General features: G+C 42.3%; 1 protein-coding gene across 1 annotated transcript in view; it reads right to left on the bottom strand.

Annotated features, from left to right (window-relative positions):
* Positions 1 to 25,283, bottom strand: part of ZNF277 (zinc finger protein 277) — a 57,963-nt gene that overhangs the window by 9,914 nt on the left and 22,766 nt on the right. Inside the window, exons 3-11 of the mRNA XM_084810757.1 lie at positions 24,473 to 24,561; positions 21,139 to 21,221; positions 17,428 to 17,519; positions 13,544 to 13,654; positions 9,420 to 9,552; positions 5,128 to 5,195; positions 2,524 to 2,620; positions 1,659 to 1,701; positions 794 to 968 (exon numbers count right to left, since the gene is read on the bottom strand). Coding sequence (XP_084666883.1) covers positions 794 to 968; positions 1,659 to 1,701; positions 2,524 to 2,620; positions 5,128 to 5,195; positions 9,420 to 9,552; positions 13,544 to 13,654; positions 17,428 to 17,519; positions 21,139 to 21,221; positions 24,473 to 24,561 — 891 coding nt within the window. The remainder of the gene's footprint in view (positions 1 to 793; positions 969 to 1,658; positions 1,702 to 2,523; positions 2,621 to 5,127; positions 5,196 to 9,419; positions 9,553 to 13,543; positions 13,655 to 17,427; positions 17,520 to 21,138; positions 21,222 to 24,472; positions 24,562 to 25,283) is intronic.

Below are 25,283 nucleotides of genomic sequence, written 5' to 3'. Positions count from 1 at the left end.
TGGGTGTGTGTATGAATATTGCAGCCATGTCGGTGGTGCCAACCACACAGGAAAAACCTGTGTGATCTGGTCCTCCCACATGATTGCAATACTTGCACACATTTCTCAGCAGCATGGGAAGCATTCCTTGACAGTGGCTTCAACATCTGTGTGTGTGTGTGTGTGTGTGTGTATGTATATACATGCACCAACAACCTATTTTGTGCCATATAAATCAATGCAGTTTGTCCTTAGAAATCATAGCAGAAGTTTACAGGCTGTTCAAGGTACAAGTCGATAATAATGCTGGAAGCTCTTTCAGGATTTCCAGTGTGGACTTGTTTTATTCAGCTTGGAGTGACCATTAATTACCTGTTTCCAGTGCATTGCACTGTGTGTTCTGGATGACAATGCCTGCACAACAGAATTTTTTACAGCAGGAATTGGGTCGCCCAGCACTCGAACACAAATGAAAACAAACTTTGCGGCAGAAAATGAGCTGCCCTTTAATGTTATACATAACTTCATAAATGACCTGCCCTGACTAATGGCCATATTTCTTCCATCCCATTATAAACTTGTGCAAGGCTCACGTTTCAACCAAGGAAAACTGATCTAGCAGTCTATACTACAGTCCTTTTATAGTCTGAGGGTGTGTGGCTATTGGCAACCACTTGCAACATTCACTTGGTCTGCAGAAAAGAAAGTAGGCCTGAATAGCATAGTAAGGGTAGAAAATGCAAAGTCTAGGTTTCAGTTATCAGACATTATCATGCACTGTCCACAATGCTGAAGTAAATAAACACACTCTTACTGGGGCTGATCCCACACGGATCTGGCTGGCAGAAGCATTATATGTTTGCTCTCTTCCATATGATTTACCAACTCCTTTTTTGAATGGAATTTCTCCTGGCAACCGTAGCACTGACACTGGTGCACCTCTCTCCTGATGAAGTTCACCAATTTCACTTGCTGGTAGAAATTCAAACCTAGCAAACAAACAAAAAAACAGTTCCAAAGCAAAAAATAATAATAATTTGAAAGACACAGAACCCAAACAAGATTATTAAAACAAAGGAAGGGGCTTAAAGAGTGCTATGGATATGAAATCGGTAAGCAAAGTACAAGTTGACACCTGTATATTTGCTGGTTAGGTGAGCTAGAAGGCTATCTATGATTGAGCTTAGATAGATAGAAAGCTGGGTGTACTCGGACACATATTTCTGCTATGCCAATGATTTTATATTCTTTAAAATCACTTCTGTGTTAGAAAATAGATGGGCAGTGCAATCCTTTACAAGTCTACTCTGAGTTCAATGGGACTTACCCCCAGATAGGTATGGAGCGGACTGCAACCCTACTGGACTTTTGAATAAAATATTTCTGAGCTCATCTAGCAGAACAACATAGTTTTATTTAGCATGATGGCTACCAGCAGATCCAAGATTTATAGGAAGAAAATGGAACGTTCAGATCTCCTTACTACAGTGGTTTCTCGAGGACCACTGCAAACAGTTGGTGTCATCCTTGGCCATTCAGTAGAGATATGTATTGCCATAAAAAGTTAAAATAATTGAAAAAATTGGAGTCATACAGGCTGACCTTTGGTCCCTTACCTCTACATTTCACTACATTTCCAGTAGCAGCAGGTATCTCCAATAAAGTATTGCTTTACTCACCATACTCAGTCTTAATTTTTAGAAGACCGAATCCATGAGCCTCCTGGGGTTGGGGAAGGAAAAAAAGAGAGAGGTTCCAGTTATGAATGCTTTTATATATTTCAAGTTGAGTGATTAAACTTAAGTGTATAAATACTAGGCACAATCTAAATACTGAGGCACTATATGCAAAATATAATTTTAGAAGTATTACTATGTTATTGCATACTTAAATACCAGTTGAAACTCTCAATGATACTTCAGTTAAGGAGCTGCACTGCATTAAATCAAACTCTTGTTCCATTTAGCATAGTACTATTTACTCTGCAAGATCTTTGCCTGCTCCCTGAAACCTGTTAACTGGGAACACCAGGGACTGAAACTGGGGCCTTCTACATCCAATGTCCGTGCCCTATCAATGGGACAGAGCCCCCCAAGTAAATTGTTTAAGTTACTAAACTTTATTCCATGTTCTCCTTACTATTAATTTGGGTCCAGATTTAGTCAAATTTAGAGTAGACTAACTGAAATCAATGGGACAAGTAGGTCAAAACTAACTTAAGCCTCATTGATTTCAATAGGTCTACTCCAAGTATGACTGAGGCTGCAGTCGTACAGCCACTTACCTGAGAGTAAGCCTCACTGAAATCAATGAGAATTATTACAGAGTAAACCTGTATAGGATGGCAGTGTAAGTCTGGATCCAATCCTATGAATAAAAAGTCTGCAACTCTGCTTAAGGTGGTTAATAAGATCCTCACTGCCAAGACTCATATAGTATAGAGCAGTGGCTTTTGAATTAAAACAGGGCATCCTAATGTAACCGAAAAGCTGTCTTACACATTTTCTAAAGTAAAATCTAATATAAAGTGTACATGCCTCTCACCTCCATGTGATCATAGAGCTTTTCTGTTGTCTCCATCTGCTTCTCACAGAAGAGGCAGACTGCACAAACAGGATGTTCTTCCCAATCAGACCAGTCTCTACATAGAAGCATTTACATTGGAATTAGGTGTTTTGGGACTCTTTCTGAAAGTTACAGCGATGCTGTAGACATGGAACCTCATTTTGCTTTAATTTATCTGCTTGAACATATGAGATTGACAAAAATCCACTCTTAGTACTTAATAGAATCATTTATTTATTTATTTATTTATTGTTAAATTTATTAATCGCCCATCGGGCCGGTCACACAGCCACTCTGGACAATGCACAGCAATAAAAAGAGTTTATACAATAAAATTCAACATTAAAAACATCACATTTCTAAAATTACCCTAGCCCACCCCAAATGCCTGCCTGAACAACCATGTTTTTAATGCATGGCAGAAGCTCATTAAAGAGGGGGCATGGCAGAGTTCCCTAGGGAGGGAGTTCCACAGAGTGGGGGCCACCACAGAGAAGGCCCTCTCCCTCGTCCTCACCAGCCTAGCTGTCCTGGCTGATGGGACAGAGAGGCCATCCAAGGCCGATCTTGTTGAGCGGCCTATCTGATGTTGCTGGAGGCGCTCCTGTCAGAATCTCCTTTCAGGCACAATCTTATGCATGTTTAGACAGAAAACAGTCCTGCAACTCCTGCATGCCCAGCCAGTATGGCTGGCTGGGGCATGCTGGGAGTTGTAGGATTTTTTTCTGTCTAAACATGCATAAGATTGCACCTTTAAAGTAGTCTTACTAGTTCCACCTCAAAGCATACTTCAGTTCCAGAGCCCTTTCACGTCAGGCTGTCTGTCTCTCTCCAGTATGTTTAGTCAGACATCACTTGTATCAAACTAACAAGAACACACAGCATTCTTTCTCCTTTATGCAGGCTTGGCTAACTATTATTATTTCATATGACAAACAATTGTTCAGTGCAGTGGTGGTCAACTTGTGGCCTTCCAGATGTTTTGGCTTCCAGCTCCCATCAGGCCTGGCCAGCATAGCCAATGGGGAAAGCTGATAAGAATCATAGGCCAAAACACCTGGAGGGCCACAAATCGCCCACCCCTGGTTTAATGCTATACAACAGCAGGAGGAGACGAGTGTACTTCATTTTAAGGAACATTTACAAGGTCATGTTTCCAGCTCTGTACCAAATGTGTAAGACAATACTTCATTTCAGTAAAAGATTTTTCTCTCATTTCACTCAGACAATGCCATCTCTATAGCAATTAAAACTATTAGCTACTGGCCATACTTTGAAATGGTCGCTAGCGAAGGAATTTCATTCTAATCACAATGGCTCAGTTTTACCTCTTCTTAACCTTGTTCCCTCCCCACCCCAAATTGCTCAGAACTTTAAATGAAAGATGAAAGAAATGCTGTGAAATTTTATGCAGTGTATGGTCTGAGGCAAAGAATTAAGGCCTGGTATACTGCATATGGGTGAACATTCACAGTATTTCTTGCGCAACCTTCCTGAGGGCATGAGTGGATACATGTCCCTTTACCTTCCTTCCTGGCTGTAGGACAGCCTTCCCCAAGCCAGTGGCCATTCTGACTGGGGATGATAGCAGTTGTAGTCCAACACAGGGGAGGGGCTGTAGCTGAGTGGTAGCACACATGCTTTGCATGTAGAAGATCCCGGGTTCGATCCACAGCATCTTCAGGTCAGGCAGGAAAATCTGCCTGATACCCTGGAAAGCCGCCGCCAGTCGGTTTTGACAACACCGGGCTCGATGGACCAATGGTCTGACTCAGTATAAGGCAGCCGCCTGTGTTCCTAACACATCTGGGGTGCCCCAGGCTGGGGAAGCTCCCCTGAGAAGTACACAGAAGCAGGAGGGGAAACACACTCACTCATTCACTACTGCCAGGACTCTGATAATTAGACACGAGCTACTGGGGCTATTCTAGTACCTTCCCCTCTATTCATTCTTCTGGAACCTTCTCGGGGGTCAGGTGAAGTGCAATAGAGCAATGTATTTGTGAAAACTAAGGGCCAAAGTAGATGTGATATAGGAGATTCATTAAAACGGGTGGGGAATGTGTGGTTCTCCAGATGTGGTTGGACTGCAACCCCCATCAGCCTTAGCCAGTATAGCCAATGGGAGTTGAATAGGGAGTTGAAGGCAAAAACATCTGGTGGGCCACATGTTCCCCATCCCTGCATTAACATGATGTCTCACAGTTGTTGTTTTCAGTATTAATGGATTGGGGACAAGATCATCCCCCTTCCAGAGCTGCTATTTGCCTTATGGGATAGAAGTACCTGCGTGTTTTGTTCTGTGGACCAACTAGCAGCTTTCTGGGGTGGGGAAAATATTATTAAAGAAAATGACATGGGGGTTGAACTTTCCCTCCCTTAGCCCTGCTGCCCCTAATCCAAATCATCACTCGCCATGACTGATACTAACGGTTTTAAAATGCTGGAAATCCAATTCATGAATCTCCTCTGTCATGCCTACTTCATCCCTCAATGTCATGGCTTCCAACATCATGTACCAAGCCCCTAGGGTACATTTGCCACTTCCCTAGCCCTTAAATACAAAACAAAAACTCAAATTACTCTTCCTGGCTGTGTAACAATTCTCGGTCATCTTCTGACTGAACCTCTTCCCAGGACTTTCCAAATTCCTGAAGAAGAGAAAGAAAAGAAAAATGCCTTGAGGTAATATGAATTCACTTTACCTCTGAAACAGCCAAAGTTCTAAGTCTTACTTTAGTCTTAGATAGCTGATGTAAATATTCAAGATAAGGTTATACTACTGCTTCCATGTGTAAAATACCTACAAAGCAGCGGAAAAACACAAGTTAATTCACTTCCCTTTGTACAAGTGATTATGCATTGTATGAATAGCAATGAAGGAGAAGAACGCCATCATCAAGGATGCATAATATATAGGATGCTGCACCAGAGCTCAGACGTTTGGCATTGTTGTATTATGCAACCTTGAACAATTCGCTTCACTTCTCAAATTTACTGCATTTTGTAAAAAGTTGTTCCTGCCTGTTCCTATGATGCCTATGTACCAAGAGGTTCCAGTTAGCATTGATGTTTCTAGGAACTTTGACATTCCAGGAGGATCAGTTGAAAAAGAAAAGAATGCTGGCTTTGGTTGATGGGACACGTGGTCAAAAAATCTGGAGGGCACCAAGTTGGGGAAGGCTGGTTATGACAAATGAAAAGAAAAGGCGATCAGTCCCATTCCTTAATCAGAGGTTTCAAAGCTATTACAATGTGTCAGGTAAATGGCGCATCAGCATAAATTGCTAGAATAGCCTGTAACAAGACGTCATTACAGATTAGGGAATTAAAATCCTGTAATTAATTCAGAGAGATGTTGGTCTCTAGGGTAAACTCTCCAAGAGCAGCCAGCTTCATTAACATTGCCAGGATAGTGAGATACTGCCAGGCAGTTAACACCCCTCTTGCCTCACGGTCCCCTCAAGGGTACCAGGTAGTCTCCTATGGAAAAGGTTGCTTCTGGCAAATTAGCAGGTAGTTTTTAATGAAAAGCTAAGAGATGGGAGAAAAAACAGGGCGGGGAAGGGGGAAGCTGTCTCCTCCCTATACTATAGTGAAATCAAGTGATCCACAAGTTTAAAATAGGCAAAAGCTTCTTCTTTTTTTTTAAAGCTATATGAATGTTGCCAACTAGTTCCATTGCTGGATTATCGAAGCACAAAACTGTTTAGTGGCATGTTTCCTGCCCTCCACTAGAGCAGCCTTTCCCAACCTGGCGCCCTCCAGATGCATTGCACTACAACTCCTGTCATTCACAACCAGGAGGGCACTGGCCATGCTGGCTGGGGATGTTGGGAGTTGTAGTCCAACACTAGAAGAAATAATAGTTTGTCAGCTGGGACTTCAGAGACCTAGTTTGCACGATCAAACAACCCAAGGTTAATAAACCATGGGTTGTTTGTGAGTGCACAGGAATGAGCAAGTGTGCTCGTTCCCACTCACTTGCCCACTTCTGCTTTCCTAACATTACTTCCAAACCTGGAAACTATGGGTTGTTTAGGGGTTAAACAACTCAGAGTTAACCCATGGTTTGTGGGTTTGGACTTAACAGTAACAACACAGAACACCCCGTTTAGGAAAGCAGAAGTGATGAGCACACGGGAGGCAGTGCGCTTGCCGCCACATGGCCACAACTGACTATGGGTTAAACAATCCTTAGTTAGCTGTTAGACGTGATCAGAGAACCTTAATGCAAGGTAGATCAGCAAAACCACGACACACACAAAACTTCTTCAGAACAACACACAGATCTCCTAAGCCACAAGCTACAAGTAACAGCATTAAGAAAAATTCTAGAACACCAGCAATGCTAGACAATTTATTACAGTAACTGTTGTTTTACAATATTTATTTCCCAGTAAAAACATCATTATATGGCAATAGTATTCCATTTATGTCTTGGAAAAATTGTGCATGTTTTTAAGACCTGGTTCGAGACCTGTGAATGCTTCAGAGTGTGTAATAATGAATGATCAGAGGTTACACATCTGTCATTTCAATTATGTCAGCCCACATTTAGTGGAAGATAATGGGAAAGCCTTAATATCAGCTGGGAAACTAATTCAGCTCAGTGCTGCTTGCCTCAGTGAAGTTGGTTTTGCATTGTCATAAAGGCTGGCTTAGCTAAATGCATCACTTGGAAACCTAAGGGGGCCAAATCAAACAAAAAACAAGGCTTCTGGACATTTAATAGCTGTGCAGAAGAGAAGTAAGTGTGCTCTGACATACCCCAGTGTTAGAAGAGCAAGAGCTTTACCCACTGAAATTACTTCTACCCAATTCCATTCATAGCAGTTCTGCCATATTTAAACCATTTTTCAAGTAGCCCAATATTGTAAGCATCAGGCCTACTTATTCACATCAAAATGGTAGCCAGGATCAGGTGGAAGGTAAAATGGGGCCAAATCCTTGGTGGAATTTGGAGGTTGGAGAGATATTTCCACTATTGAATAGGGTAGGAGTAAATGAGCTAAGATTTGGGGGAGTAGAGGGATAAAGCTTAATTGTATGTCTTTCCCCATCCCTTGGTCATTAAATTTGATAGATGATGTACAGAAGACAGAGCTTCTAAGTGTCTGTCATTTTTCAGCCAATCACTGGTTCAAAATTATTTAGTCTTTAAGACAGGGCACAATCCAGATAAGGTTAAAGGCACTGAAATCCCATGATTTAAAACTAGGAGTTAAGGACATACTTAACTCTGCCAGGACCACATGACAGAGTGGGGTTGTTGCCCCAAGTAGTGAGCAGTGGCAAAGTGCTAAAGGACATAGCTGTGTGCTATATGGCCTGCCTTGCACCTCCTAAATTAGCTTGCTGCCTTCAGAGGCAGTGGAGGATGCTGTCCAGTTGACAGTGTTGAAGTAAGATCCAACTGTTGGTCTACATGGCTTCTGTAAGTGAAATGGTGTGGGGGGGGCACATCTGGTCCTTCACTTAAGGCAGCAAAAGTCTCTTGGGCTGGCCCTGACTCTTCCATTTAAATCAAAGAGATTTAAAACTGATTAACCTTGATGAATCATGCCCATGCTCTTTATAGCTCAGCCAACTGATAATTGCATATACTACATCCAGATATCCTTGGATGATGGGGAGTATTTGGATCCATTCCAACCTGTTTTCTAGCCTGGTTTGACGACAGAATCACCCTGTCGCCCTGCTAGATGAGTTACACTGTGGTATGGATGGGGAAGTGTTAGTTCTCCTGGATCTGTCAGTGGCCTTTGACACTGGGGAGCATGGCATTATGGTGGCTTCACTGCTTTTTGGAGGGTTGAACCCAGAGGGTAGTGCTGGGGACTCCTGTTCAATCCTAGGGCTACTGGCTTTTGGGATACCTCAGAGTTCCATCTTGTCCCCCATGGTTTTTACCATCTACAAGTGCAGATGACAAGCACCTCTATCTCTACCTACAAATCCCCGGGGTGGTTGAGGAAGTCTTGACGAGGTGTCTGGAGGCAGTTTTGGGATGGATGAAGTTGAACAAACTGAAGCTTAATCCACATAAGATGTACTGTGGGGTAGAGAAACCTGCTAAATTAGATGGAGATGTGCAAGCCCTCATCTTGGATGGGGCTGCATTACCTCGAAGGACAGGTGCACAGCTTGGGGGTTCTACATCTGGCACTATCAATGGCAGCCCAAGATGGCATTGGTGGCCATGGGCACCTTTTATCAGGTTTGGCTGATTCACCAGCTGCACCTGTATCTAGGGAGGCCAAACCTTGCCACTGTTATTCATGCCCTGTTTACATCTAGGTTGGACTATTGTAATGTGCTCTATGTGAAGCTGACTTTGAGGACAGCTCAGAAGCTTCAGGGCATCTAACAGAGATTCTGTAACAGATACACTGGTTGCCAGTGCATTTCTGGACTATTTAAAGCGCTAAAAAGCTTGGGACCTGGTTATTTAAAGAACCACCAGCACCTGCCCAGGCATTATGATCAGCCACAGGGGCTCTACTCAAGGGCCTACTTGTAAGATCTATTAGATTGGTGGGCACAAGAAACAGGGCCTTTTCAGTGGTGACAACATCATTGTGGAACTCCCTCCTTCAGGAAATCTGACTCCCTCACTGATTGCTTTTACATGAGGCCTTAAGAACTGGTTGTTGGAATCTGCTTTTAACTGAAACATTAATTGATTGACTATCGGCCTTTAATTGAAGAATTTTAAAGGCTGCTGCTATTTTATTTGTTAGCAGTGAATGTTTTGTTTTATAGCTAGTATTTTATTTTTGTAATTGTGTGTTAATTTTATAAGCTAATTTGATGGAGCTTTCTGCCCAGAAAGCTGGAATATTAATACACTCACATACATACATACACCTTACCAGGTAATTAATAATATAAAATCTGTCATATTCTCTGTTTTTGGCATTGATTCTGCGATGCTGCTTCTTTCTCATGTGATCCTTGAGTGTGTTCTTATCTCGAAATATTTTTTCACAATATAGGCACTGCAAACTAAGACAAAACAATAAATAGCTATGAGGGCAATAATGTAAGTAACCAGCCCATTACTTCCAACAGCTATACCAAAAGTAGTTTGCTTTAATAGACAAGTGATGACAAGATATATAGCAAGATGGAGGGAGCAATCCTACCAGGACAGGTGGCCGCCTCCGACCTCAGAGGCGACCACTTATCCAATGCAGGGCAGGAGAAGCACAGAGGGGATCGTCCCCTCTGACCTTCAGCCGCCCTGCATTTGCAACTAGACAGCTGATTTCGGCTGTCTAGCCACAGGAAGGTGGAGCGGGGGAAGTGGCTGCCAGATGACATGTTGCATGTGCCGTACTGGCATTTCCACCTTCCCTGCCCTGGAACGCGCCCCCCCCCCCGAACACCCTGTTTTTGCCGCTCCGCACTCCCCTTCCGAGCACGGAGTGTGGGGTTGTTCCGACGTGCCTGTGAGGAAGCGTGGGAAGGGGGGAAGGTTGGTTTTCAGGGAACTGACCTTGGAGTGCGGGCTCTGAGGTTGGTTCCTGGAAACCGATGTATCTTATGGCTGTCTAGCTGCTGACTAGCGGCCATAGGATTGCTCCCTAAGATTGTAAGATCACCAGAGAATTAAATTTGAAAGAAAGAAAACTTGTGGCGTATATAATCATCAAGAAGCAATAAAAAGACCGAACCTGTGGGCGTAAATATATAAAATCAGATCAGTTCTTTTAAATTACTGGTTTGGTCTTGTAGAATTTATGGGATTACTGATATATTGGAATTAAATTTTTGATTTATATATCTGCAGATCAATATTTACGCACTTTTCCATATTGTATCCTTGAACAATATTTGATATTGTAATAAATACATTCTACTAGAAGGCTTTATATCAGCCTAGCACAAGGAGCCAAGGAATCAAAGAATACTTTAAAAGTCATAGGAAACTGAAGATTTTATTTAAAAAATTATATCCAAGCATAAAACCACAAGCTCAACAAGCAGAAATACTGAGCTTTAGCTATTAGCAATGTTCAGTATTGCATAGGAATGACCTTCAATGCTGAAAAACTGGACTGACTTAATATGTAAAGCAGCCTTCCCCAACCTGGTGCTCTCCAAATAATTCCTAATTATTGGCCATGCTAGCTGGGGCTGATAGGTGTTGAAGTTCCAAGCATCTGGAGGGCACCAGTTTGGGGACAGCTGATGTAAAGAGTATGGCAAAAAATGTTGCTTATTGTAAGAGCATTACAGAACAGAAGAGCATCATGAACCTCAGTAATTCATCCTGTAGATACCTTTGGCAGAGTAATTGTGCTTGACATTAATATAGTGCCAATTGAAGACACCTTCCCCCAAAATCTGATTCTATTTCCTGAGCACGAGGGACAAGGAACATTTGAAGCACTGAAAGGTTCACAGATAAATGTAAGTGAACCAAAGTTGTAGTTTATCACTAACATGTTTGCATATTGCATTGGTAAGTAAAATGATTGCTCTTTCTCCAAGCAGCACACACAGATGTGCTTGCACACATATTTTCTACCTTCAGGTGGCCAAAATGTCCAGGGATTGCATTTAGATGCCATCTCCATGACCTAGATTTACTATTCATTCACCTACATAACTAGCCTGAAGCACAAATACTTTCTATCTTACTTATTTAATTCCCAGGCTCCCTTCAGAGCTGAAGGGTCTTCAGAATTTACCCTTCAGAATCTCCTAAAAATTCATTTTCCCCCAGTGGAATCCTGCACAATTGCTTTGTGATACTGAAGCATCTATACACTCAGCTCTTTCTTCATAGAGACAGTTCATAGTAACTGAACAGCTTCTTACTACTGGTGTCATTTCAAATTGCATTTCTTTTTAATGAATGCAAGGAGCAGGGTAGAGGTTGGCAGCTGACATCCTCTCCACTCCCGTCCTTTTTAGGTTTCTGAAAAATGCTGAAATACACAAAAACGGGCTGGTGGAGGCATACAAAGAATTGTGACTCTCACACATTACCCAGTTTGGAAGAGCAAGAAGGGGTAACCTGCTATCCCCCAATGTCATGCATAGCATCTCTAACAGTTGCCAAACCAGCACAAGTGGTTTTAAATGAACAATTATGCAACTTGGTGCAGAGATTTGTATGAATGACGGTAAACTCTCACCAGGGAGGTGAGAGCGGCACCCTCCTTGAAATGTTTTCGCAGGCATGTAAAAATTTTTTTGTTCCAGCAGGCCTTTGGGGACAGCTAGTCTGGACCTGTGAGAATATGACGGATGGATACTATATTTCTTATTGTCTTTTAACGTTTTGATATTTTATACAATTTTAATACTATTGATGATTTAATTATATTTTTAACTTTTGTATACTTCTATTTATATTTCTATTTATAGGTTTTAATTGTACAAGTTTTAATGTTGTAAAGCTGCCTTGAGTCCCAGTATTGGGAAAAAGGTGGGAAATAATAACAATAATAGTAATAGTAACAACAACAACAACACTACAACAACAAACCAGTACCTCTTATACCTGCTTGACAGTGGTCAATAAAGAGCAGGGAAGCTTTTAAGGTACAAAGGACACTCCCTTCAGGCAGTAACCTTTCCATTCCAATTGTTAGGAACAGCAATCCTGCAATATTTCCATGATCAATAAGACATGCAAATAAGGCTCTGCAATCCCTAACACAACTTATCTCACCAACCCTGAGATATGAGAGCTATTGGGCCTGGGCTCAAAGAGGACATGGGTTTGGTGAGGATAATGATGTCAGAGCCCTCCAAAATAATGTACAGAGCATCTTGTACTGCAGGTTTCTCCCAACTCTACTCTGCAGGCCCATCCCTCTCCCCAACCCCTTACCCTGGCTTTGAGCTACCGGGGCCTTTGGAAGGAGATGGGGAGAGGAATCCCCTTCTTATCTCTGATCTGTGGGAGGGTTTTTTTTTTTTTTAGGGGTTTCAAGGTTTTAGTATACATACATGGATTTGTATATATCCATAGCAATGGATACATATGAAATGCATATATACGGAAATATAATTCTCTAGCAGTTATACACAAGCTTCAACAAAAGTGGACCAGATATCCAGGTGTATCCCTTCAAAGGTGGTGTCTGTATACCACCCATTCAAATACTGAAAGTGCTGGGAGGTCCTCAATCCATTGCATTATAAAAGGCGAGTGTTTATCCTTCCAATGTTGTAATATCAGTATTTTAGCTGTCAAAAAGGCAGGGAGAATCCATTTATGCTGACTGTTAATTTCCATGAAGCAGGTAAATAATTTAAAACAGCGTGTATATCAGCAAATATTAAAGAGTGTTCCAGAACAAAATGTATCTGTGTAACTTCTGTCCAAAAAGAAGGAACTACTGGAGATTGCCAAAACATATGTTTAAACGAAGCATGACCTATATTGCACCACCAGCAATTAGCCAAATCAGATAATCGCTTATTAAAGAGATGTTGTGGCATGCAATTAACATGAAACAGAAGTTTTTGCTGAATAAGACGCAGCCCAAGATCCATAGATGCCAAAGAGGCAATCCACTGATCAGGCAAAATGGGACAATACAATTCCCTATTCCATTCCTGCTTAAAGCCCTTTATATCATATTTATTCACCAACAACATTTATAGAGATGGATTTTGGGTCGCTTTGCCTGACCAGTCTCAAAAAGTGCTTCCAATAATGACAGAGACTCTGATGCTTTAAAAGTGACCAGGCCAAACATAGATACCAACAAATGCTTCAGTTGGAAGTAGGCCTTTGTTGTATCCTTCGCTGTGTCATCCACTCAGCTTTTCATCAAAAGCTCAACTCCTGCCTCCCAGTCCTTTTCATCTCCATTCCCACAAGTTATTCTCTTCTCTCCTCCAGCTACTCCACTGGGACAGAAAGGATCCTCTCTATAGAGCTGCTAGGGGGCTTGGCTTGGAGCAATACAAACCTATTTTTAAGGCTGATGGCAAAACAGTCCACAGGTTTTAACCCAGGATACTTATGTACCTGTCAAGTTTTTTCTGTAGAAGATCCAAGAACTCCTTACAGTTGACAATGTTATCTGGCAGCCCAACGTTGAACGCATGCTCGTTGGCCATGTGATTGAGAAGGACTGATCTACAAAAGTGAAGTCGAGTGTTAGATATTTCGTTCAGTGTACTTTTAGGGGAGCTTCAAATATGCACTTTGGGGAAAAGGCTAGTGTGCTAAATTAAGCAGCGCTGCTACAAATGAATGTGGTTTTCCCTTTTGCAAGTGTGTGTCTTTTCACTGTAAAGACCACAAGGCATGGCAGAAGAAAGCCAGAAGCATGGGCCTGAAGCTGGTCTTAATATCCAGAAATGTACAAAACCCACTTGAAGTGCTATTTTAAACTACAACTAAGTCACTGCACTGTTTCTTTTGCTGCTAGAAATTATTTGCACTCACCTGAAGAAAATCTGAACTTCAAGCTTTATAAAACCAATGCTGAATAAGTTAACAGCAATTATTGTTTGTCTAGCAGGAAAAGTACATTTTGTGTAACTAAAGTGTACATTTCAGACTTATTGCCATCTGACAGTAGCATATCACAACTTTGCCTGCACGATTAAAACCAAAACCAATTACTGATTTTAGTGGCGGGGGGGGGGGGGAGGAAAAACAAGGAGAGAAAGGCAGAAGCAATGGAAAGGGGGAGAAAGAAGAGGGTGGTGGGGAGGAAGAGGCAAAAAGAAGGCAGCAAAAATGAAAGGGAAATAAATGAAAAAACATGATCATTTCGGGAAACCCCCAGCTACGGAACCCAAGAAGGGCTCTGTCTCTTTAACTACTTGTTGGCTAGGAGAGCTACAGCAATTATTGCTGTTCTGATCAGGATGAAGTAGCTATTAAAGAAATGGTTCTCCATTCTCTAGCTTTCTCCAGGCCTCCTTCCTTTTTCTTACCACGTCCTCTAGCTTACAGACCGGGTCTGACACTGCAGCTTCCCCCCCACCCCCCGCCACCATTTGTTCAACCCTTCTGAGCCTCCTCCGCTGCTGCTACCAAGCTTGGACAGGGAGGAGGAAGGTGGTGACAGCAAGGGAGGAGAAGGAGGCAGCTGGCTGTAACTTCCCAGCAGCACTTCACCCTTGCTAGTCAGAGGCAGGCAGGCCCTCCAGAGCCAGACCAATACCCCATGGAAGAAGCCTTCTGCATAGGGGAAAATGACTTCTGCTCCCCTCTCTGTCCATCCCGCACAGGAAGTGGAAAGGGAGAGAGCAATGCAGTCTCTCCCCCCAGCCTCAATGGCACAGTTGCTGCCAAAGTTCCTGGCCTCCAGAAAAAAGGATTCTTTCTTTTAAAAAAAGCTGTGTCTGGCATTGGATCGATAGCGGAGAGCCTTGCGGGTGAAGTGGTGGGCTTGGGTGGGTGCACTGGCACCTGCAGGCACTGTGTTGTTGACCCCAGAGATAGTGTTTGGTTGTTTGTATCCCAGCTTTCTACCAAAAATGGTACTCAAGAAGGCTTACAGAACTAATCAAAATTGATTAAAACCATACATTAAAATGCAATAAAAGCACAACAATTACAGATTTTTAAAAAATTAAAAACAGCACTCAAGCCACCAGATCCACTTAGAGGTTAAAAGCCTTCTTGAATAAAGTGGTTTTTGTCTGTTGGAGGAAGGACAGCAAACAGGGAGCAAGCCTAGTCTCCCTTCGAAGGAAGCGACCACTGAAAAAGCCCTCTCTCATGTCACCACCAAATGCGCCTCTGAAGACGGCGGTCTCAAGAGAAGGGCCTCTCCAGACAATTTCAGGAACTGGGCAGGCTCTTTCAGCACTGATTTTTTCTTTAGACTCAGTCAAGGCCTGGGCTCAAATCTCTACTTAACCAGACCATGCCGCAGTTGTTGTCAGGACAAAGTTGAGTAAGGAGCCACAGATGCCATCTTGAGCTCCTGGGAGGAGCTGGCTAAATCTGATGCAAAACTGTACAGTTTAAGTGCTATGACATCCTCAAAAAACTGCTGCCACAATGCCTTCACAGCAGACTGCAGCACAGGATATAACAGTCAAGGAAGCTTCCTTTCCTTTTACAGTTCATAGTCTTATCTGAGGTTTCACGCTCCCCTGAAGGTCTTCCAAGCTATCAATAAAATAAAGAACACTTATGACTTGGTCATATGAACCACTGTGCGGAACAATGATCATGATGGAGAGCAAGAACATGGCTGATGTAGGATGTAGGAAGCTGTGCACTATTAGCACATCATGACCTCTGGTATTGTGTTGGCATCACGAGTCGACTCTTTGCTAATAGCAAAGCACCACCAGCTGGCACTGCTATGGCAACAAGAGCTGCTACTGTCACATGCCATGCATATGAGTGCCATGCCAAGGTGCTGTGGGGTATAGAATTGAGTGGAGGCAGATCCAGGCACTACTACCCACCTATACCAATTCTCCAAAGCAGTTACTAGCCCATGAAAATATTTAGCAGCTGATGTATGCCTATGATTAGTTGTGTCTGGCCTGAAATGAAAGAAAACCAGCCTTAGAGTGCAATCCTATGTGTGTTTAGACAGAAAAAAGGCCTACAACTCCCAGCATGCCCCAGCTAGCATGGATGGCTGGGGCTTGCTGGGAGTTATAGGACTTTTATTCTGCCTAAACACGCATAGGACTGTGGCCTTAGTCATGCTTCCCCTGCCTGGTTTCTGGGGGAAGGGGGAAAGGAAGGGCCGCCAAAATGACTGGGGGTTTGGAGCACCTTCCTCACCAGGATAAGCTAAAATACTCAGAAGACAGGGTGACTACATGGGACAACAATATGGTAGAGATTTATTGAAATTATACATGGTGTGGAAGGAGAAAAAGGTTTCACTCTCTTCGTCAGAATACAAGAATTTGGGGTATTTGGGGTCATCCAGTGGAAATGATTGGCAGTAGATCCATGAGAAACAAAAGAAGATACTTCTTCATGCAACACATTGTTAAATGTAAGAAATTTGCTGCCACGAGGTTTGGGGATGGTCACTGGCTTTGATGGCTTCTAAAAGGGATATTAGACAAAGTCACGGACAACAGATCTATCAACTGTTGTTAGTCATGATGGCTAAATGGAGCCTCCATGATCAGCAGCAGTGTGCTTTAGCTTAGCCAGCTGCTGGGATAGTGGAGCCAAAAAGGAAGAGCTGCTGCCTTTATGCCTTACTTATAGGCTTCCTAGAAGCACTGGGCAGACTACTGTGTGAAGCTGAATGATGGGCTAGAGCAGTGGTGGGCAACATGTCACCCCACCATCCCCCACTGCAACCCCCCCTTCCCCTGCCACACTGCTGAAATTCATGGCGGCAAAAACACACACATCTGTTTAATGCTACGCAGCAGTAAATAGGTCAAATTTAACTCGTTCATAAGCTAAATTTGACCTAATTTCTGGAGTGGTAAAAATTACCACTCGGTAGCAGTTCTCTGCTGAATTTCAGCAGCAAACCATGAATGTTTGTTCCTGCCACTACAAGGGGAATTCCATGGGGTGCCAGCCAGAGTGCAGCCCACGGGGGAGATCAGAGGGCAAAAATGGCCCCTGGATGCACCCACAATTGCCTACCCTGGGACTGGAGATTAGCCTTCCCCAACTGAGTGCCCCCCAGATGTGTTGGACTACAACTCCCATCACCCCAGCCAGCATACAGTCAACACATCTGGAAGGCACCAGGTTGGGGGAGACTGGGCTAGATGGTTCCGTCCGGCAGAGCTTTCCTTATTGTTGGGCAATTTGTGCAATTCTAATAATTTACCTGGTATTAAATGCTGCTTTAGCTATGCCAGCACAAGCTGTTCTGCAACATTTCCCCCATCTCTGATAGGATTGGCATGTCCATGAAGATGAAAACACACAGTCAAATCTTCGATACTAACCTGTTACCAGTAAATTCTTTATTGCAGAACATGCATGTCCCATGAAAGTCTGCATTGTATCTTTCTTGCTGTTGTTGCTCCAAAATGTCTCTCTGTTCAATGGGAGGAAAAACAAGATAGGCAATTGCATTCATGTTTTTAAAATAAATAGCCTGGTAGAAAATTAATCTTAGCAATTTTCTATTATCTCTCATTATCAGCTAATGAGCAACAATGAAAACCGGCACTTGAGTCATTTGAAAACATGACTTTCTCTCCTATTATTAATTTCAAATGCTTCCACAGCAATGAAGCAAGAACAGGCAAAACAGAAAGACTTGAAGGCTGGCCTAACCCATTGCAGTTCAAATGCTAACTGGGGTGCTTCCAGGCAGAGGGCTCCTAGTGCTACCCGTCAAAAGGCACTGTGTAGCTATTCCATCTTTACCTCCTGAACAAATTTTCTGTGGTAAGAAAAAAAGATGGAAGAAGTGGAAAACATGGGAAGGTTAAAAATGGAAGTGATGACTTCTGGATCCCCTGTAACATTCTGTGAATGAGGCAGGACAACTGCATGATAAAAGCCTAGCCTGAAAGCAATCCTGGAGAAGATCTATTTCCCCCTAAAATGAGGCCCTAAAAGTAGCTGAAGATACCGAGTCCCTTGTCATATATGGACCTAGTCTGCAAAACACAGTATCTTTTCCCCTTGATAAGTCAATACGATTGTCTGTGGCTCCTTGAGGAATCAGGTCATCCATGTGAAGAAAAGGAAAAATTTAAACATTAAACAACATAGGTTTAAAGAAGCATATTTTATATGTAAAGAAGCATATTTTATCATGTATTCCCAACAGCACTTTTTTAAAAAGGCAGTATTTCTGCATCTGTTTCTAGGGATTTTCTCCTCCGATTTAAATGAAACCTGCATTTTTACTGCTGAGCACTCATAGTATGTAGCTGCATATTGCTTCAGGCAAGTGAAGTGAGTAAAAGAGAGTCAAAGTGTATTCTTTCCACAAGAGAGATTGAAGCAAGAAATCATTCCTATTTTACACTTAAGTAATGGGAGAGGACCTGGGGTGAGGAAACCGGAGCTGTGAAGATATGTAGGTTCCCTGTCACCACAGAAGAGATGAATTGGGTAAGAATTGTGGAGCAGTTGAGATTGAAAATGCTTTAGAAATAAATAATATATTCTACACCAGAGGAAAATCCAGTTGTTTTCTGTCCCATGGCAATGAAATGGAGTATGCCCTCTGCTCTTAAGGCCCCTGCTATTTGTTAACCTTTTAAGCACCTTGGAAGGGGAACAGGTAGCGAATTAAAGCACAGTCATGTTGCTGCTACACCTCCTGCTCCCTTTCTCCATGTGCTAGAGATTCTACCCTATAATGCCGGGTAGGGCAGAGTTTGTGCTTGTTGGATTTACTTTGCTTCTTACTAGAATCCTACGGTCCACCCACTGAAGCCAAATGCAAAATGGTGGCTCAGGGAGGTGGAGCCAATTATTTATTCCTCCCCATGAGCCATCACTGGGATGATCTGCCTACACAAATCTGTATCAGAGTTACTACAGATCAGGTATTCTAACAGTATAATTTAGATCTAAAAATGATGATGGTTGAACTATTGGGATTTGGAGACCCTTGCCAATCTGCTGCAAATCAAGCAGAGATCTACCGGTAGACCCTGATCTACTTTCCGCCCATCTATACTCTAGCATACCACTAGCCTCAACCTTTTTGTTTGGGTAGCCTCCATTTCTTTTTGAAGAGACTGAATAGCAGACTAAGGTATATTATAGGCTGATTTTACATATGCATGTCTAGTTCTCCATAATGGCAAAAAAGCGATGTGAAAGTACAACTACCACAGAGCTTTCCTACCCCTGAAACTCCAATACGGTTTAATTAGAATCAGCCCAGACTTGATATTTCAGTCATGGGGGAGGGGGGGGAGATGGGGGTTGTGCAAAATTCACAACAAGGCCTGCTCCTGAACTTTTACTGAATGGCACCTCTCCCGCTCAGCTTGGAGTCATTGGTCTGGTTCACCCATAATGCTAACCTATCATATGGGTAGTTGAATTCTGGGTTGTCATGATATGTGAATGCGGTCGTGCTAACAAACCATAGATTATTAACTATAAACAACTCAGAAAGAGAAGCCATGATTTGTTGTTTGGTTGTGAGCTCTGGGTTGTTCATGGTTAACAACCTATAGTTAAACCATACTGCAACGTTTGAACAAAACAGCAATCCACGATTCAACAGCAACCCACGATTCAACACATCCTCAACCTGTACTCTAGGTTTCATTACATGAGAACCAGGTCGTTGTTTGGTGTAAATTCTGGATTGTTTAAACCATGGGTTGTCATTACGTGTGAACCCAGAACTGTAGGTTGTTCTTGGGTTGTTTCAGTAGGCTACAGAGGTGGTGGGCAACAGCTGTAAACAAACAAACAAACAAACCAGCCACTCTACATGCCAGTACTGCAGTGCTGCAAAAGCATCTGGGATACAGGGAAGGAGCAAGCAAGCAAAGGAGGAGGGAAATATACAACTTAGGGACTGAGAAAATAAACCACGATTTGTTTGATCATCTGCCAGACAAACCCTGTCATCCGAACCAGGGTGGCTTCAAAGCCCCCCTACAACCCATGGCTTGTTATAGGGGTTACAGCATGATCTGGAAGCCCCCTCCCCCGACGCATCTTCCCGGGTTCAGATGACCTGGCAATCTGCGCCGTGGCAAGGGTAATTAACAAAATTGCAGGCACGCAAGCAGCACATGCAAGGTGGGGAAAAGAAGCCATGATGACTTCTTTTCCTCTGCTGATCACCCAAACCTGGCCACTGAGTGATATATATGCATGTGTGAATTGCTTCAAATAGGGCAAATGGAGGAGAAGGACCTCTTTGATCTAGTTTTGGCCTTCCCCCTTCAAAGAATTTCTCATCTGTTTTTATTCTTTTGATGTTTGATTGTTCTAGGGAGCCACTGTTGATAAGCACCATCAACTGCCTCTGGGAATGCTCAATTGGTAAATTGCTGCAATTTCCATTTTGCAGAGGGGAACCAGAGATTGAGAGACAACATCCCAAGATGACCCAGTTATTTTTATTGACTGGAACAGATTATTTCATGACATATCAGACAGTTAAATTTGTTAAGCGAGCTCTAGGGAAGAGGAAGGTTTTTTTTTTATTTTGACAGATAACATAGATCATTGAGCTGTTTTAATTAAATATTTTAGTGTACAAATCAGTTAGCAGTTTGTTAAATGATTTCTTATTTTCCTATCATTATGCCTAACTTCATTTCTCTGTATGTTGACTTACTGCATTTTTCTTGTTTCTGTGTTTAGTTTATGTATATGCAAAATCCTGGTTGGCTATTGAGCATTAAACTGGACTGAACCGAACTAATTAGCCTATTGCTAAAGTGAGATCTGAACCCCAGGTGTTCCTTTTTTCCTTTTTTACTCTTGTGGAGGACTGTACCATATACCTTCTATGTATGTAGCCTTGGATTCCTTGAGAAAACTTCAGCTTATTTATAAAGAGGCAAACCTACTGGACACAATGGAATTGACTTTTAAGATAACTGTTTAGGATCAGGCCGTATTGTTACTGAAAGAGGCAATCTGGGAATTAAGCTGTATCCTAATGTTTTGTTGCGGTTCGTTTCATGATCTCAGTATGCTCACACAAAATAATGCCTTACCAGTCTCTGTTGCTGGAGCTTCTCCCTTAGTGCTCGGTCTTCAGGCAAAGCATCACATAAAAGAAAATAATTGTCCTGGTCCTCTGTTAGAAGATTATAGATCAAATGTCACTTTTGGAACACTTGTCACTTTTGTACGTATACTACAACATTCTGTTATGGTAAGCTTTTATTTATGGGTGCTTCCAGATGGATGGCTCCTAGTGCTACCAATCAAAAGATAATGTGCAGCTATTCTCTCTCTCCTTTCTTAACAGATTTTTTTGTGCAAAGAAAAAAAAAGACTGAAGAAGTGGTGGGAAAACACATCGGGAATTTACAAGTGGAAGAAGTCATTGTCTAGAGCCTCCCTGTAAAATCCCGTGAGACACAGTGATTATACGATGAAAGCCTCATCTGGAAGCATCCCAAAGCATCCCAAATTTAAAGTTATTGGGGTGGGGAAAGATACATGAGATAATTACAGCCGTTTAAAACAAGTGCACTTTAAAGTTTGAGAAGAATTCTCAGAGGTTTAGTAGCCAAATTCCCATTAAAGTAGTCAGAAGCAACTCCATACACATAAAGAGAAACACATTCAGGTATGCCATTTGGGAATTATATTGGGCAAAAATGATAATCCCTTGCACACTTTCTTCCTCAGGTCTCTCATTGCTGCGGCATCTATAGTCTGAATATTTAACACAGTAAGGCCATATCTAAACACAAATTCCTCACGCTTCCCAGTATGGGAAACGTTTTCCAAAAAAAAGGATAAATACACATGCTGACTTTGGACCTCACAGCATGCAGACAGAACAGGTGGAACCAGTCCTCCCACCACAATCTGCCATGCATACAGGTACAGCAGAGGCCACAGCTGATTATTTATTATTATATTTATATTCTGCCTTTTTTTCTTCTTGCAAGGAACCCAAGGCGGCTTGCAGAGTCTTCCTCTTCTCCATTTATCTTCACAATGACCCCAGTGAGGTAGGTTAGACTGAGAGTTAGTGACTGACCCAAAATCTCCTAGTGAATTTCATAGCCAAATGAGGACTAGATCTCCCGAGTCCCAGTCCAACGCTCTAACCACTACACCATACTGGCTGTCTGACGGTGGCAGTATTTGCAGCATTGCACAGCTTTTCTCTCTTTCTGTTCCATCCCATACCTTCTCTCTACTTTTCACACACAAAAAGTGAAAGTGGAAGCAATTCCCCAAGGGGAGGTCAGAGAGTGAGAATGGGCCCACATAGAGAAATACGTCCATGGAAGCGTATCTATATAAGAATATGGTAGTGTAAGGCTTATTACTAGAGATCTACCAGATCAATGTTGCTCTTTTTTAAAAAACTGAAGCTTGAACAGTATAGACATGCAGAAAATTTTGCAACATCAAAACACTTCAAAATTCGAGTTTTAAAAGCAAAACATATTTTTCTTGGGTCTGTGCCAAACAGTCTCCTATTGCTCCCCTCCAGCCCAGCAGCACTTCTTGAATGCCCATGAGGCCACATGACCTCGCCCTCTCCTATAGACATTCAGGAAGAATTCCCGGGCTGCAGAAGCTTTGTGAAGAGTCCCAGGCTGTTGCAAACAAGAATAAATGGGACTTTTGGAGCTTTAGAAAAAACTTTTCTCTTGCTTTGTCTATGTTGCTGCAAGGAAGAAGATAATTTTTCTGAAGCTCTAAAAGCCCTGTTTTTCTTGCTTTGCAGAGCTTCTGCAGCCCATGAGCCCTTCCTGAATGCCTATAAGAGATGGCATGGTCGTGTAGTCTCATGGGAGTTCAGAAAGAGCTGCTTGGGTGGAGAAGTTTCTCTGTAAAGAGTCATGGGCAGCTGCAAGTGTGTGTGTGGGGGCGTTCTTTTTAATTTTTTAAAGAACACAATATTGAAAGAAGATCCTCAGCTACCACCTAAATTTAAAAAGGTAAGGGGAAATCCTGTCCTCTTCCTCAAGGATAAAGTTACTCAAAATACTCACCTCCCCAGCCTCTTTCATCAGAGTTTTTGTTTCACACACCCCCGCCAAAAATGGAAAAATCAAAATTTTCGGCACAGCACTAATTTTCATCCAATTATTTTCAGCCTATTAGCACCCGTGGCAACACGGGCTTTATACTAGTACCATAATAAATGTGTTAGCCTTCAAGGTGCCAAAAGACTTCGTTGTTTTTGCTGCCATAGACGAACACAGCTCCCCCTCTGGAAATGGTAGCAGCAGCAGCAGGGTACTGGGACAGATTAATCTTATGTCCCGTAGCAGTTACTAGTTTCTTTCGCAGTAGCAGCTGCTATTATATCTACTTTACAAGATTCCAATCCAGTTAAGTAAAGTATCTTAGCAATGGGAGTGTCTGTGTAGTTAAAGGTTTCCCCTCCTACCCCAGCATTCTGCCATTATAATCCACTTCCATTTCCCCAAAGGATTAATGATGGTGATGATGAACAAGAAAGCACCTTTTTAAAAAAGTACAAAAATTAAACATAGGACCTGCCCACATGCTTATAACACTCTTCCTTTAACTTCACACAAACCATGTATTTAAATTGAATCTAAACATCTATGGAACACAACTACACAAATGGGAGTGTTTCAGTACCTGACATAGTTAAGTACAAAGGGAAAAGTGTTAAGCCTGAACAAGGTACAGAAACTCATGAGCGGGGGCATTGGAGGGGGGTGGGATGCTTGCACATTGGCCCGACCCCCTAAGTCCTGGGTGTGCCAGTCCGTCTCCTTCTGTTCCTGACCTTGCCACATTGAGTGGCAAGGTCTGAAAAGCAGTTTTACTTCCATTTGCTTGAAGATGAATAGAACTTTCTGCCTGACTGGGGACTTAAGAAGAGCCATGATGGATTGGTCCAAAGGTCTATCTAGTTCAGCATTCTGTTCACACAGTGGCTAACTAGCTGCCTGTGGGAAACGCACAAGCATGAGTGCAATAGCACCATTGTGCTCATGGTCCCCAGGAATTGGTATACAGATACTGGAGGTAGGATATAGCCATCAGGACTAAGAAGCATTGATAGCCTTCTTCATGAAATTGCCTAATCTTCTTTTAAAGTCATCCATCACTACATCTTGAGGTAGTAACCTCAGAGGGAGAGGGCCGACATGCATGCGTGGGGATGCATGCATCACTACATCTTGTGCATGGATGACTACAACTTGTGGTAGCAACTTTAGGCAACTTCAAGCATGGGGATGAAGTGGGCCAGGCCAGCTCATAAGTTTAACGTACCCTGTTCAGCCTTAAAGTGTGTCAGCGATTTGGGGATCTAATGGCAACAGGGATCTTGAATATCAGAGATCCTACTTCACATGTTAGAATACAAAACACACTCACCTAACGGTGCTTCAGAATTTGTTCTTATTACGCAACAAAAGTCTGTAACAGGTTGCTCTGTGAATCTTTTCTTCCAGTACAATGCATATCTTTAAAGGAAACAAAGAAGCAGCAAAAAGGTAGGCAGCTATATTACAAAACATTTCCCAAGCTGCTGTTCATTTCATTACACTCTTAATATACAATTCTTGTTGCAGCATTTGGACACTTCAGCCACTCATTATTGTCACTAGTCTTTTGTGGAGGCTGTTTTTTTTGAAGACGACGACATTTCTATTTAGCTAAAACAATCTCTCTAGCACAGATAAATTGCAAATTGGAAATCCATTACCAAGCAATTTTCAGATGTTCGGCTTATATGAAGGAACCAGACACAATGACTCGCATTTGGTTTTAAATATGGCAAGCTTAGGCTGCTGATTAAACTAGCTAATTGTTTTTTTGGGATTCTATTTGCCTTAGATTCCTTTTCATCTTATTATTCCGCTTTAAAACTTGATACTTACAGAGACATAAATGGATGCTTTGTGCATACATGGTCACAAGACTTTCTTTCAAAAAGCATATGCCAGGACTTACTAAATTTAATTATCCAAATGACAGTAAAATGTGTTGTTCCAGCAAAGCAAATATCTAGCTGTTCAGTATGAGCCATGTCTATGGCATACTATCATGTGCTACCATATGGAATTCCCATCAACGAGATCAACATCTGGATATGTGTGCACTAGCACCACAATTTGGCAAGGAAACAAATGGAGAGAAAGCCTGAATGAAACAATCCTCGTGGGATGATACGCAATTTGTTAGA

This window comes from Heloderma suspectum, chromosome 7, assembly GCF_057233095.1.
Source record: "Heloderma suspectum isolate Gila_16-S chromosome 7, 16-S_ref, whole genome shotgun sequence".
NCBI lineage: Eukaryota > Metazoa > Chordata > Lepidosauria > Squamata > Helodermatidae > Heloderma > Heloderma suspectum.
Note: the sequence above shows the minus strand (reverse complement) of the source record. Positions and strands in the feature narration are given on the sequence as shown.